Genomic DNA, 13,049 nt, shown 5'->3' on the forward strand with positions numbered 1-13,049 from the left:
CAGTAATTCTTCACAAGGGTGCCAAGACAATTCAATGGGGGAAAAATAGTCTTTTCAACAAATGGTGCTAGGAAAACTAGATAGCCACATTTTTAAAAAAGAAGTTGGACCCCTAATTCACACCATATACAAAAGTTAATATGAAACAGACTTAAATGTAGTAGCTAAATATATGAAACTCTTAGAAGAAAACATAGGTGTACATATTTGTGGCCTTGGATTAGACCATGGTTTCTTAAATATATCGAAAGCATAAGTAGCCAAAAAATAAAATTAAAAAAAAAAACACTTCATCAAAATTAAAAACTTCTGTGACTTCTAGGACACTATGAAGAAAGTGAAAAAACAACTCCTGGAATGGGAGAAAACATTTGTAAATTATATTTCTGATAAAGATCTAGTATCTAGAATATATACAGAACTCTTAGAACTCAACAATATAAACGGGCAAAGCATTTGAGTCGACAATTCCCCAAAGAAGATTTACAAGCAGCCAGTAAGTCCATGAAAGATGCTCAACATTATTAGTCATCAGGGGAATGCAAATCAAAACCACAGTGAGATACCACTAATCACTCACTAGAATGGCTATAGTAAAAGACAACCCTAAAGTGTTGGCAAGGATGTGGATATTTTGGAACCCTCGTATACTGCTGGTGGGAATGTAATATGGTAAAGCCTCTTGGAAACCAGGCTAGCAGATCCTCAGAGAGTTAAACATAGAGTTACTACTATATGGTGCATCAATTCTACTCCTGGTTATATACTCAAGAGAAATGAAAACATGTCCACACAAAAACTTGTACACGCATGTTCATAGCATTATTCATAGTAGCTAAAAAGTAGAAATAATCCAAATATCCAAGTGATGAACAGATTAAACAAAATATAGTATATTCATATAATGGAATATTATTTGGCCATAAAAGGGAATGAGATACTTCTTCATGCTACATCATGGATGAACTTTGAAAACATTATGCTAAGTGAAAGAAGCCAGACACAAAAGGCCGCATGTTGATTCCATGTATGTAGGATGTCCAGAATAGGCAAACTACAGTGATTGCCAGAGCTTGAGGGGAGGGGGAATGGGGAATACTGCTAAAAGGGAGGGGGTTTCTTTTCAGGGTCCTGAAAATCATCTGGAATTATGTAGTGATGGTTACACAGCTTTCTAATATACCAAAACCCACCTAATCGTACACTTTAAAAGGGGTGAATTTTATGATATTTTAATTATCTCAGTTTTTAAATGGAGTTAATCTAGAATGATGGTTCTCAAAGGAGTGAGACAAGCAGCATCAGCATCTTAATTATCTCAGTTTTTATTTTTTTAAATTAATTTATTTTTGGCTGCATTGAGTCTTCGTTGCTGCGCGCAGGCTTTCTCTAGTTGCGGCGAGCGGGGGCTACTCTTCATTGCGGTGCGCGGGCTTCTCACTGCAGTGGCTTCTCTTGTTGCAGGGCACGGGCTCTAGGCACGCAGGCTTCAGTAGTTGTGGCTCGCGGGCTTCAGTAGTTGTGGCACACGGACTTAGTTGCTCCACGGCGTGTGGGATCCTCCTGGACCAGGGCTTGAACCTGTGTCCCCTGCATTGGCAGGCGGATTCTTAACCACTGCGCCACCAGGGAAGCCCTGTCTCAGTTTTTAAATGGAGTTAATCTAGAATGGTGGTTCTCAAAGGGGCGAGACAAGCAGCAGCAGCAGCATCTGGGAACTTGTTACAAATGCAATTCTTGACCACCCCCGCCCCCCCACCCCCTGCCCAATTCCAGAGCTGCCAAATCATTAGCTCCAGGGGATTCTGATTTATACTCAAGCTCGAGAACACTAGTCTTGGACCTGTGCTCTCTAGATCATGTAAACACTCCTAGTTCCAGGGTCCATGAATATCTACATCATCTGGCGACACACACATCCCCACGTACCGCAGGTTAACCACTCTAGGTAGTTAACTATCCAAATTATTTTGTTTGAAGTTTTTCATTAGCAACTGCATCTGTTCTTATTTTTTTCCCTCCAGTATGATTAGCCATCTGTTTTGTTAGAGTTCATTTTAAAGATTTTTTTTCACATAATTAAACTGTAATTTCCTACTTCAAAAAAGAAACCTGAGAGTGGAAGAAACACCAGCACCCCTTCTTTCATGCTCACATTTGCACATCAGTTGGCGTCCATGGGGAGCATCTCTCAGCTGTCCCTGACATTGCCCTTGAAGGGATGGCAGTTGGAAGGGGGGCTGGAGGGGCTCCTGGTGGTGTCAGAGGAGTGTCCCTCAGGATAGACATTGTCCTGTAGCCCCCCAAACTTTATCACTTCACCCATTAATTAGTCCAGACTCTTTAATGTTAGAGAAATCCAACTCAGGCTGGTTTAAGCCAAAGGGCCCGTAGTGGCAGATTCACTGAGAGAATTGACCTTCAGACAAAGCTCAACATGGGGCTCAAATGGTTACAAGACCCTGGGACATCTCTCAGCAAGGTTTTCCCTGTATTGGCTTCATCCTCTGGCAGCTTGCCAAGATGACCACCAGCCATCTAGGCTTACCTCCCATCGGATTAACCCAGTGCACAAGTGGTGCCTCTGGCTGAGTTAAGGATTGCTTTCGGCTGCATGTAACAGAAAATTCATGTGACAAAGCCTTCACCTCAAAGGATTTATTTTTATCACATAAGAAGTCCTGAGATGAGGGAGTCTCGTAGCTCTGTCATACCATTGGTGTCCCATTTCTGTTCTTCCATCCTTAGCAGGTGACTTTTGTCTTCAAGGTTGCCAAGTGGCTCCTGTGGCTTGTATGTTCATGCTCCAGGCAGGAACAAGGAGGAAGGACAAAGGGCAGGAGACATGTGTCACTAAGCCTGTCTCTTCTTATCAGGAAGATAGTCACCTTCCTGGAAACCCTACCACATAGACACCTCCTTACATCTCATTGTCCAGAACTGTCCATGGCCACTCCTACCTGCCAGGAAGCCTAGGAAATGAAGGTTTTTAGCTAGGAACCTACTGTCCAAAGCAAAATAGGGTTCTGTTAGTAAGGAGGAAGGGATAATGGATATTACAGACAGTGATTCCCAGCAAAATCCACACATGGGTCTCTAAATGGGTTATCCATCCAACCCCAAACCCATGTAAACCACTCAATGGCAAGGGTTGTTGATTTGTCCACTGGTGGATTCTCAGTACCTAGAATAGTGCCAGCACCGAGAATGAACACACTGAGTATTTATGGAATGCATGATTAGGCAAGCTGGACTCAACACACCCACCCATAGAGCTAGGAAGTAGCGTCAGCCCTCCAAACCACATGGCTGATGTAGAATGGAGGTTTGGTTCCCTAAAGGAACATTAGCATGCTGTTACCAGGAGTGGGGCATGGATGCTAGGCAGATAAGAGCAACGAATGCCCTGCACAACCCAGCATTGCTCAGGCTAGCCAATTCTTAGAGATAGCAAACTACCCATCCAGAAGTACACTTTTCATATGCAGACTACCCAGTCCGGAACTCAGTCCTCTGAATCGCTGGCCTCTGTCTGGCTCTCGCACTCCAGGAGGTACGAGTCCTTTGCCCTGATCACTGCAGGGTCAGTACCAGACGGCTGGAGACAGCCCCTGTCCCCCAGGGCCCGCTGAAACTGTTCCAACAGCGAGTCCTAAGGCTGCTCACCCTGCCTTGCACTTGCTTGTGGAAACTGCAATAATCATTTCGGTGTCTGGTGTCTTACGGCGCCTCATTAAACAGTGGAGACGCTGAAGACAGGTGGAAGGTATGGGTGGGGTGGGGCACGGCATGATCACTGTGAAAGTTTTCCACACTTGGACCATGACGCACAGTAATAAGTATCTTACACACGCACACAGATATCTATAAAAAGGAAACAGAAGTCTTCAGAATAGTATTTAACTCGTTTACCGTAACTCTAATACTTATTTTTTTTTTTCTATTTAAGGAAATGCTAGTCGCCACCCACTTAATTGATTTCATAATCCGCTAATGGGTCTCATCCAACAGTTGGAAAACACAGCCATAGAGCAGGTCTGATGGAGCATTGTTTCTTAGGAAACAATGGTGGGCCATGAGGCTTGCCAGCCGGGTGGGACCCGATCAGGGCAGATGTCCAAACAAGATTCAAAACCCATGCTAGACAAACAGACAAACATCAGCTTCAATTTGGTGTCTGTGAAAATAAATTATCCTTCTGCTGTGGCATTTGTATATATCTGCAAAGGCTCTCCTGAGCATGTAAGTGTCCAAGGTTACAATTCCTCAAAGTGGATTTTTCCCTTACATACAGAGTTTTAGGTCCATTCTGGAGATGCCCTAGGCCTTCCCTGGCGGCCTGGATGAATTGGGATGTGGGCTGAAATTTTGGACAGACTAATCAGGTAGGAAAACTTTCTGCTGTTTGTGCAAGGATTACAAGGTGCAGAAAGGTATATGTAGAGGAAGATCTGGGAAGACAGCTGTTTTTCTAGATGTAGCATCTAGGATGAATACATGAATGGATTTGCTGATTTCTAGCTAACCATATTCTCCTGATTCGTTATTATAAACAGGCTGGGTTTTTTTTTTTTTCTTAGCAAATATGTTTTTAGTGACTTAGAAAGATTCAAGCACAGATTTACAGAGCTAAAACTGCTACTGCCAGCCTACTTTGCAATTTCTTTTTTTTTATTGAGCTATAATTTATAAACCATAAAATTCATACTTATAAAGTATACAATTCAGTGTTTTTTAGTATGTTCACAAAGTTGTGCAACATCAGCACCATCTAATTTCAGAAAATTTTTCATTACCCTGAAAAGAAACTTCGTACCCCTAAGCAGTCACCCCCCCGCCATTCGCCACCTCCCCCCATCCCCTGGCAACCACCAGTCTACTTTCTGTCTCTATGGATTTGCCTAGTCTACACATTTCATATAAATGCAATCATATAATATGTGACCTTCTGTGTCCGGCTTCTTTCATTTTGCACAATGTTTTCTAGGTTCATCCATGTAGCATGTGTCAATACTTCATTCCTTTTTATGAGTGAAAATTCCATTGTATTTTATACTACATTTTGTTTATCCATTTATAACTTGATGGATATTTAGGTTGTTTCTACTTTGGGGCGATTATGAATAATGCTGCTATGAACATTTGAGTACAGGTTTTTGTGGGACATATTGAGGAATTGCCAAACTATTTTCCAAGAGGCTGGACCACTTTACATTTCCACCAGCAGGGTATGAGGGTGTCTATTCTCCCACATCTTCACCAATACTTGTTATTATTTATCTTTTTCATTATCGTTATAATCGTGGGTCTGAAGTAGTTTTGATTTGCATTTTCCTAATGACTAAAGATGATGAGCAGCTTTTCACATGCTCATTGGCCATTTGTATATTTTCTTTGGAGAACTGTCTATTCAAATCCTTTGCCCATTTTTTTTTTTTTTAATTTTTAATTTTTTTTTTTTTTGGCTGCACCATGAGGCTTGCGGGATCTTAGTTCCCCAACCAGGGATCGAACCTGGGCCCCTGGCAGTGAAAGCGCCAAGTCCTGACCACTGGACCACCAGGGAATTCCCACTTTGCCCAGTTTTAAAATTGGGATTTTTTTTATTTGTTATGAGTTCTTTATATATTCTGAACACTAGATATTTTGAGTTAATTTTTGTATATGGTATGAGGTAGGGGTCCAATTTCATTCTTTGGCATATCTGTATACAGTTGTCCCAGCACAATTTGCTAAAAAAATTACTATTTACCTATTGAATTGTTTTGACACTGTTGTTAAATATCAATTCACCTTAAATGTATGGGTTTATTTCTGGACTGTAAATTCTGTTTCATTGTTCTATATATCCTTAGGCCAGTAGCACACGCTCTTGATTACAGTAGCTTTGTAAGTAAGTTTTAAATTCAGAGCATGTAAGTTTTCCAACTTCATTATTTTTTCAAGATTGGTTTGGCTATTCTGGGTCTCTTGCATTGCCATATGAATATTAGAATTAGCTCATCAGTTTCTGCAAAAAAGTCAGCTGGGATTTTAGTAGGGATTGCATTGAATCTGTAGATCAGTTTGGGGAGTATTTCCATCTTAACAATATTAAGTCTTTCAATCCATGTACAAGATGTCTTTCCATTTATTTAAGTCTTCTTTAATTTCCTTCAACAATGTTTGTTAGTTTTCAGCATACTAATCTTCTGTTGTATTTATTCCTATGTATTCTATGTATTTTTTTTCTTTTTGATGCTATTGTAAATGGAAATTGTTTTCTTAATTTCATGTTTTTGATGTTCATTGTTAGTGTATAGAAATACAACTGAATTTCGCATATTGATCTTGTATCTTGCAGCTTGGCTGAATTCATTTCTTAGTTCTAACAGTTTGTGTGTGTGTGTGTGTGTGTTTGTGTGTGTGTGTGTGTGTATATTCCTTAGAATGTTCTCTATACAAGATCATACCATCTACAAATAAGGATAGTTTTATGTCTTCCTTTACAATCTGAATGACTTCTACTTATTTTCCTTGTCTACTGTTCCTGGCTCAAACCTCCAAAACAATGTTGAATAGAAATGATAAGAGCAGATATCCTCATCTTGTTGAAGGCTTTCAGCCTTTCACCATTAAGTATGGTGTTAGCTGTGGGGTTTTTATAGATACCCTTTATCAGGCTAAGGAAATTTTCTATTCCTAGTTTGTTAAGGGTGTTGGATTTTGTCAAATGATTTTTTTGCCTCAATTGAGATGATTGTGCCATTTTGTCCTTTATTCTATTAATGTGGTGTATTGCATTGATTGAATTTCATATGTCAAACCAACCTTACATTCCTGGGATAAATCCCCCTTGGTCGTGGTGTATATTCCTTTTTATGTGTTGCTGGATTCAGTTTGCCAGAATTTTGTTAAGGATTTTTGCGTTCGTATTCATAAGGGATATTGGTCTGTAGTGTTGTTTTCTCTTGATGTCTGGGTTTGGTATCAGGGTATTACTGGCTTCATAGAGCAAATTGGGAAATGTTCCCTCCTTCTTTATCTTTTGGAAGAGTTTTATGAAGGACTCATGCTAATTCTTCTTTAAACATTCGGTGGAAATACCCATGAAACCATCTGGTCCTGGCTTTACTTTAAAGGAAGCTTTTCTGATTACTGTTTCAGTCTCTTGTTATATGTCTATTCAGATTTTCTATTTCTTTTTGAGTCACTTTTGGTAGTTTCTGTCTTTGTGGGATTTTTCTTCTGTTTCACCTAGGTTATCTAATTTGTTGGCACACTGTTGTTCATAGTATTCCTTAATAATTCTTTTTATTTCTGTAAGGTCCTTAGTGGAGTCCCTCTTTCATTCCTGATTTTAGTAATCTGAGTCTTCTCACTTGTTTTCTTGGTCAGTCTAGCTAAAGGTTTGTCAATTTTGTTGATCTTTTTAAGAACCAACTTTTAGTTTACTTGATTCTGGGTTTTGTTTTGTTCTTCTATTTCACTTACTTCTACTTCAATCTTGATTATTTTCTTTCTACTTTTTTTGAACTTAATTGGCTCTTTTTGTTTCTTAGGGTAGAAAGTTAGGTCATTGATTTAAGTTCTTTCCTCCTTTTTAATATAGGAATTTACAGCTATAAATTTCTCTCTAAGCACTGCTTTCACTGCATTCCATAAGTTTTGGTATGTTATGTTTTCATTTTCATTCATCTCAAAGTATTTTCTAATTTCCCTTGTGATTTCTTCTTTGACCCATTGGTTGTTTAGGAATGTGTTATTTAATATCTACATATTTGTAAATCTTCCAGTTTTCCTTCTGTTGCTGCTTTCTAATTTCTTTCCAATGTGGAATGATTGTAGAATATACTTTGCATGATTGAAATCCTTTTAAATTTATTGGTGCTTGTTTTATGATCTAACATATGGTCTATCCTGCAGAATGTTCCATATGAACTTGAAAAGAAGGTATATTCTTCTTGAATGTATATATTAGTGTTTTTCATCAGATTTGGAAAGTTTTTGAGCATGAGTTCTTCAAGTATTCTTCCTGCTCCTTTTTCTCTCTCCTGTCTTTCTGATACTCCCATTATGCATATGTTGGCATGTTGGATGGTGTGCCACAGGTCTTTGAGGCACAGTTCATTTTTATTTACTCTTTTTCTGTTCCTAACACTAGATAATCTCAGTTCACCTATCTCCAAGGTCACTGATATTTTTCTTCTTCCTTTTCAGATTTTCTATTGAGCCCCTCTAGTAAAATTTTCATTTTAGTTATTGCACTTCTCAATTCCAGAATTTCTGTGAGCTCTTTTTTATAAGTTTTACTTCTTTATTGATACTCTCTGATGAGAAATCATTCTCATACTTCCCTTTTGTTTTTGAGACATTTTAAAAACTTTTTTGTGCATATTTAAAAATAGCTGATTTAAAGCCTTTGTCCAGTAAATCCAATATCTGGAATTCCTCAGAGATGGTTTCTATTAACTGCTTTTTTTCCATGTATAAGCCATACTTTCTTGTTTCTGTGCATGTCTCGTAATTTTTGTTGTTGAAACTGGACATTTAAAATATATTTATTAATCTTTTCCTCCCTTTATGAATTGTTATACAAAAATACCAATGAAAAACTTGAAAATAAATAAATAAATAAATAATATAATATAATGTGGAATAATAAGAAGAAGAAGAAATCACATTCTTCCCCTTTCCCAGGACTATTTGTTGTTGCTTTATTGTTGTTGTTGTTTGTTTGGTGACTTTTCTAATTCTGTAAAATCTATATTCTTTGTTGCCTGACCACTGAAATATCTGTGAGGTTACCCTAAGGTCATCTAATGATTGCACAGAGATTTCTTTAGATGCCTGGGTCGAAACAAGTCTCCCAGTCTTTACTGATGGGCTCTGTGTGTGTTTGGGGGCACGCCTTTAACACCCAGGCAGGCAGTTTACAACTCCACCTTGGCCTTTACTTCTTGTTTTCTCAGAGTCTCAGTTTTAGGCAGAAGTGAAAGCTTAGGATGTTCTCAAGTCTTTCCTGAGCCTGCAAATAACCCTGGGAGCAGCCCTATGCATGCTCATGGACTTTCAGATTCCCAGAACTATGTGGGAGCTTTTCCAGGCCCTCTATGGATATCTCATTACCAGCTTTTCCTTTTAAGCTTTTTCATTAACCTATTGTTTGTCCAGCTGTTATCCACCACCTCAGGCTGCACAGTTTTCCACAAGTGCCCCTGACTGTTTTCAACAAATGCCCTCAAGGAAAAGGCTATTCATACTGGGTGAGCTCTGATTCAGGTAAAATAAAGACAGCCTTGAAAGTGGGGTCTTCCAGGAAACCAGCAGACAGGTCAGATAATGCCAATCCTCTGGGAATGGACTTGGAAGGAGCTCTAATCCTCTCCTACCCTTTCTGGTGGATGCCAGGCTACTGGTTTTTCAAGGCTACTCCAAAGCTGATGAAAGAGAATGAAAACAGGGCAAGTTAAAATTCTATATAAAGTTCACTGTTCTTACTGATACCCAGCCAATTTTCTTAAATAAACACTCCCTGGATTGCTACAAGGCTTTGGTTAATTTCCAGAGTTCTAAAACAAGTTGAGGGGCTTTCCTGGTGGCGCAGTGGTTAAGAATCCGCCTGCCAATGCAGGGGACACGGGTTCGAGCCCTGGTCCGGGAAGATCCCACGTGCCGCGGAGCAACTAAGCCCGTGTGCCGCAATTACTGAGCCTGTGCTCTAGAGTCTGTGAGCCGCAACTACTGAGCCCACATGCCACAACTACTGAAGCCCGCGTGCCTAGAGCCCATGCTCCACAACAAGAGAAGCCACCGCAATGAGAAGCCCGCGCACTGCAACGAAGAGTAGCCCCCGCTCACCGCAACTAGAGAAGCCCGCGCGCAGCAACGAAGACTCAACGCAACCAAGAATAAATAAAATAAATAAATTTTAAAATAAATAAATAAAACAAGTTGACTCTGACCATTTTTGCTAGTGTCCTCATTGCTTTTATGGAGGAGAGAATCTTCAGAGGTCCTTCCTCCACCATTTCATTGGCATCACCCACAAGCCTATTTTGAGCTTGCATGTGCTCAAAATACCCAGTGGCTTATTAAGGACACTGTGCTTGCACTCAGTGGCTTTTGAGGCCACTTCTCCTCTGTTGAATTGTTTGTGGATTCCCTTGGTAGGGGCCAGCGAGGTCATGCCTGCCAGCAGGACACCACATTTTAGTCTTGCATCTGCCACTGGCTATGTGACCTTGGAGCAAAGGAGCTGAGAGCTCCAGAGCACCTGCTGTGCCAGGCTCTTTGCGCTGGCTGTTTTATGTACATTGTATCATGTCATTTTTGCAAGAACCAAGAAAGAGATAATGTTCCCATTTAACAGGTGAAGAAACTACTAAGATGCAAAATGCTCAGCACTATGCCTGCTACACATAGCAAATATTCCCTGCATCAACTATTGTGCTGTTGTTACTTACAGCTGTTATTGTGAGAGGAGGAAGTGGAGTTGAGGGGATTGCTCAAGGTCATTTGAATTCCAGCCCAGGTCTGACTCCAAAGCCTATCCGTGTATTCCACATCCCCATTCCAGCTGCCCTGTGCAAATCTGTTTCAGCTCTGGGTCTCACTTTCCTCATCCTGTCAAATAAAGGATTTGGACTGACAGAGGTTATTCAATCAACAAACACTTAACTGTCTTGCTAAGATCGCTTCCAGCTTGACGGTATGAAGGTGTGTGATTCTGTGAAGTCCGTTGCTAGGAGTCACATTCGTAGCATTCTCTTGTTTGGCTTGAAAAAATAAACCGACGGGTAGACTGGCAGGTGTGTAACCCAGTGTGTGTTTCTCTCCTCCTCCCTTCTGGCTCCACCCCATCCCTCTGCAGAGGCAAGAGGGGACAAAGCCAAGTGGGTGTTGACCTGGCCACTCATCTTCCTCCTGTGCATCACCATCCCCAACTGCAGCAAGCCCCGCTGGGAGAAGTTCTTCATGCTCACCTTCGTCATTGCCACGCTGTGGATCGCTGTCTTCTCCTACCTGATGGTGTGGCTGGTGAGTGGCAGGAGTCAGGGTGGACCGTACGGACAGCTCCTGCCTGGCACCTGCCAGCGGTGGGAGAGCTGGTCTCAAGAGCACACTCAGACACTGCTATGCCACCTGCGGCAAGTCACCTACCTTAACAGACCTTGGCTTATTTCTCAGTGGGAAGGGGTTTCAGCAGAAGTGCGTGGTGCTGTGCTGTGCATCAGGGATACCCAGGTGGACACAGCATGGTCCATGGTGGCCATAGGAGGCAGATGAACCTTCACACGAACAGCCTGGGACACGCCGCCCTGCTGTGATGGGAAGAGGAATATGGGGGTGGTGGGGAGTCTCTGTAAAAAGCTCTGGAGGGCTAATCACTAGGCTCCCTTCCTTTTCCGTATCCATAGGGGAATGTGATGGAGACTGGAGTCAATGGGAGACAAACACAAGGCAGCCCTTTCCATGCCCCCTGCCAAGGGATGCTCCTCTCCCCTTTCTATGTCCAGGCACAGATATAAACTTTAGGTAAACTCTTCTAGTCCTCATAACAACCCGATGGGGTAAGCCGTTTTATTATGCCAACTTTACAGATGAGCAAACTCAGGCCTAGAGACTCAGTCATTTGCCCAATTAGTTACACAATTAGCAACTATTGCACAATTAGTTACACAGCTAGTAAGTTCTAGAGTTGGGGTTAGAACCCAGGTATTGGTCTCTAGAGTCCAGGATCTCAACCACTCTCCTGAACGGCCTCTCAGTTTGTTACTGGAATCTTCAGGTGCCATTTGGACTAAAGATTTTCAGGCAGAGGGGCTTTGGCGTAGCTCCTCTGGCCACACGTGACAGCTCCCTGTAAAAACCTTTCACCGGCTGGGCAGGGCCAAGCAGGAGCCCCTTCCCCCTCGCTCTGCATCACCCTGTGGGGTTCCCTCCTCTTCCCCTCCCCTCCCCTCACCGGGGGAGCCCGGGAACAAGGAGGGAAATAGGTACCGGACCTCTGCATTTCTATTGGGAAGCTCACCTGTCAGCCACTCACACCTCAGTGGTATGCATGTAACCATTTCACTCTCATCCTAACACCTGATGTCTCCTCACACCTAACATACAGGGCAAGGTTGTCTTGGTTTCAGAGACACAGGGGCCCCCTTTCCCTTAACCCCAGAGAAACAGTTTGGTGGGGAAAGAAGAGCTGTGGAGTCACATGGGAATGGATGTGAATCCTGGTTCTCCCCCTGTGAGCCGTGAAACCTGGGTAGGTGACTCAGCTTCCATGAGCCATGGTCGCCCCCTCTACGAAATGGACTGGTTATTGGGAGAATGGAAGGTCTCTGTTCAGGCATCAGGTCTGAGCTTGCAGCCTAGCAAATTGATCCTAACTGTAAATATCAGCCATGTTCGCCATGAGATGCAGCCAACACTGTTTCCACGCTTGTTCAGATAGAGGTTTAAATCCCCTTAGATGCTGGTGTGTGTGCACGTGTGTGCGTGCGTGTGCGTGTGCACGTGTGTGCGTGCGCGTGCGTGTGTGTGTTTAGGAAGAAGAGTTGGAAATAGCTACTCTCCAAACCCCCCAGAAAAGGATGGCAATCAGACATAATGAAAACTGGCCTCAAAATGAACTGAATTTGCAAACTTAAAGTTTTCTGAATAGGGTTAAAGGCCAGCCCCTCTTTACATTTGATGAAAGGGTCCAGCGATTTCTCTTACTAAGGTGCATTCCCCAAACGACATTGCTAGTGAAAAAAGTATTTCATGACATTTGAGTGGGTGTGAGAATTAGGGAAGATCAAATTAATGAATGTTTGAAATTTGTTTCTTCTCTAATTAATGAAAACAACAGTATTATGAAATCAGTTCTACTCATTAACAGTGAGGCAGGACATTTAATAACACTCCCAACCCCTCGACCTTGACTTACAAACCCCACTGTCACTTCTTAAAGCAGACTCTTGGCAGTGGCTTGGCGGGAGATACAGGAACCACCTTGCTGGGGCACTCTTGCCTGCGGTTTTAAACTTCAGCTAGCCTCAGTTTGAGGTGATTGAATGGCCTCCACA

The 13,049-nt window shown here is 41.9% G+C and overlaps 1 protein-coding gene and 1 non-coding gene across 3 annotated transcripts in view; one reads left to right on the forward strand and one right to left on the reverse strand.

Annotated features, from left to right (window-relative positions):
* Window positions 1–13,049, forward strand: part of SLC24A4 (solute carrier family 24 member 4) — a 163,374-nt gene that overhangs the window by 141,781 nt on the left and 8,544 nt on the right. For both annotated transcript variants that reach the window (XM_061182820.1, XM_061182821.1), the window contains exon 13: window positions 10,853–11,019. In XM_061182820.1, coding sequence (XP_061038803.1) covers window positions 10,853–11,019 — 167 coding nt within the window. The remainder of the gene's footprint in view (window positions 1–10,852; window positions 11,020–13,049) is intronic.
* TRNAE-UUC (transfer RNA glutamic acid (anticodon UUC)) lies at window positions 5,494–5,566 on the reverse strand. Its single transcript has one exon. It is a non-coding gene; the product is annotated as a tRNA-Glu (tRNA).

Source organism: Eubalaena glacialis, chromosome 2, assembly GCF_028564815.1.
Source record: "Eubalaena glacialis isolate mEubGla1 chromosome 2, mEubGla1.1.hap2.+ XY, whole genome shotgun sequence".
Taxonomy (NCBI): domain Eukaryota; kingdom Metazoa; phylum Chordata; class Mammalia; order Artiodactyla; family Balaenidae; genus Eubalaena; species Eubalaena glacialis.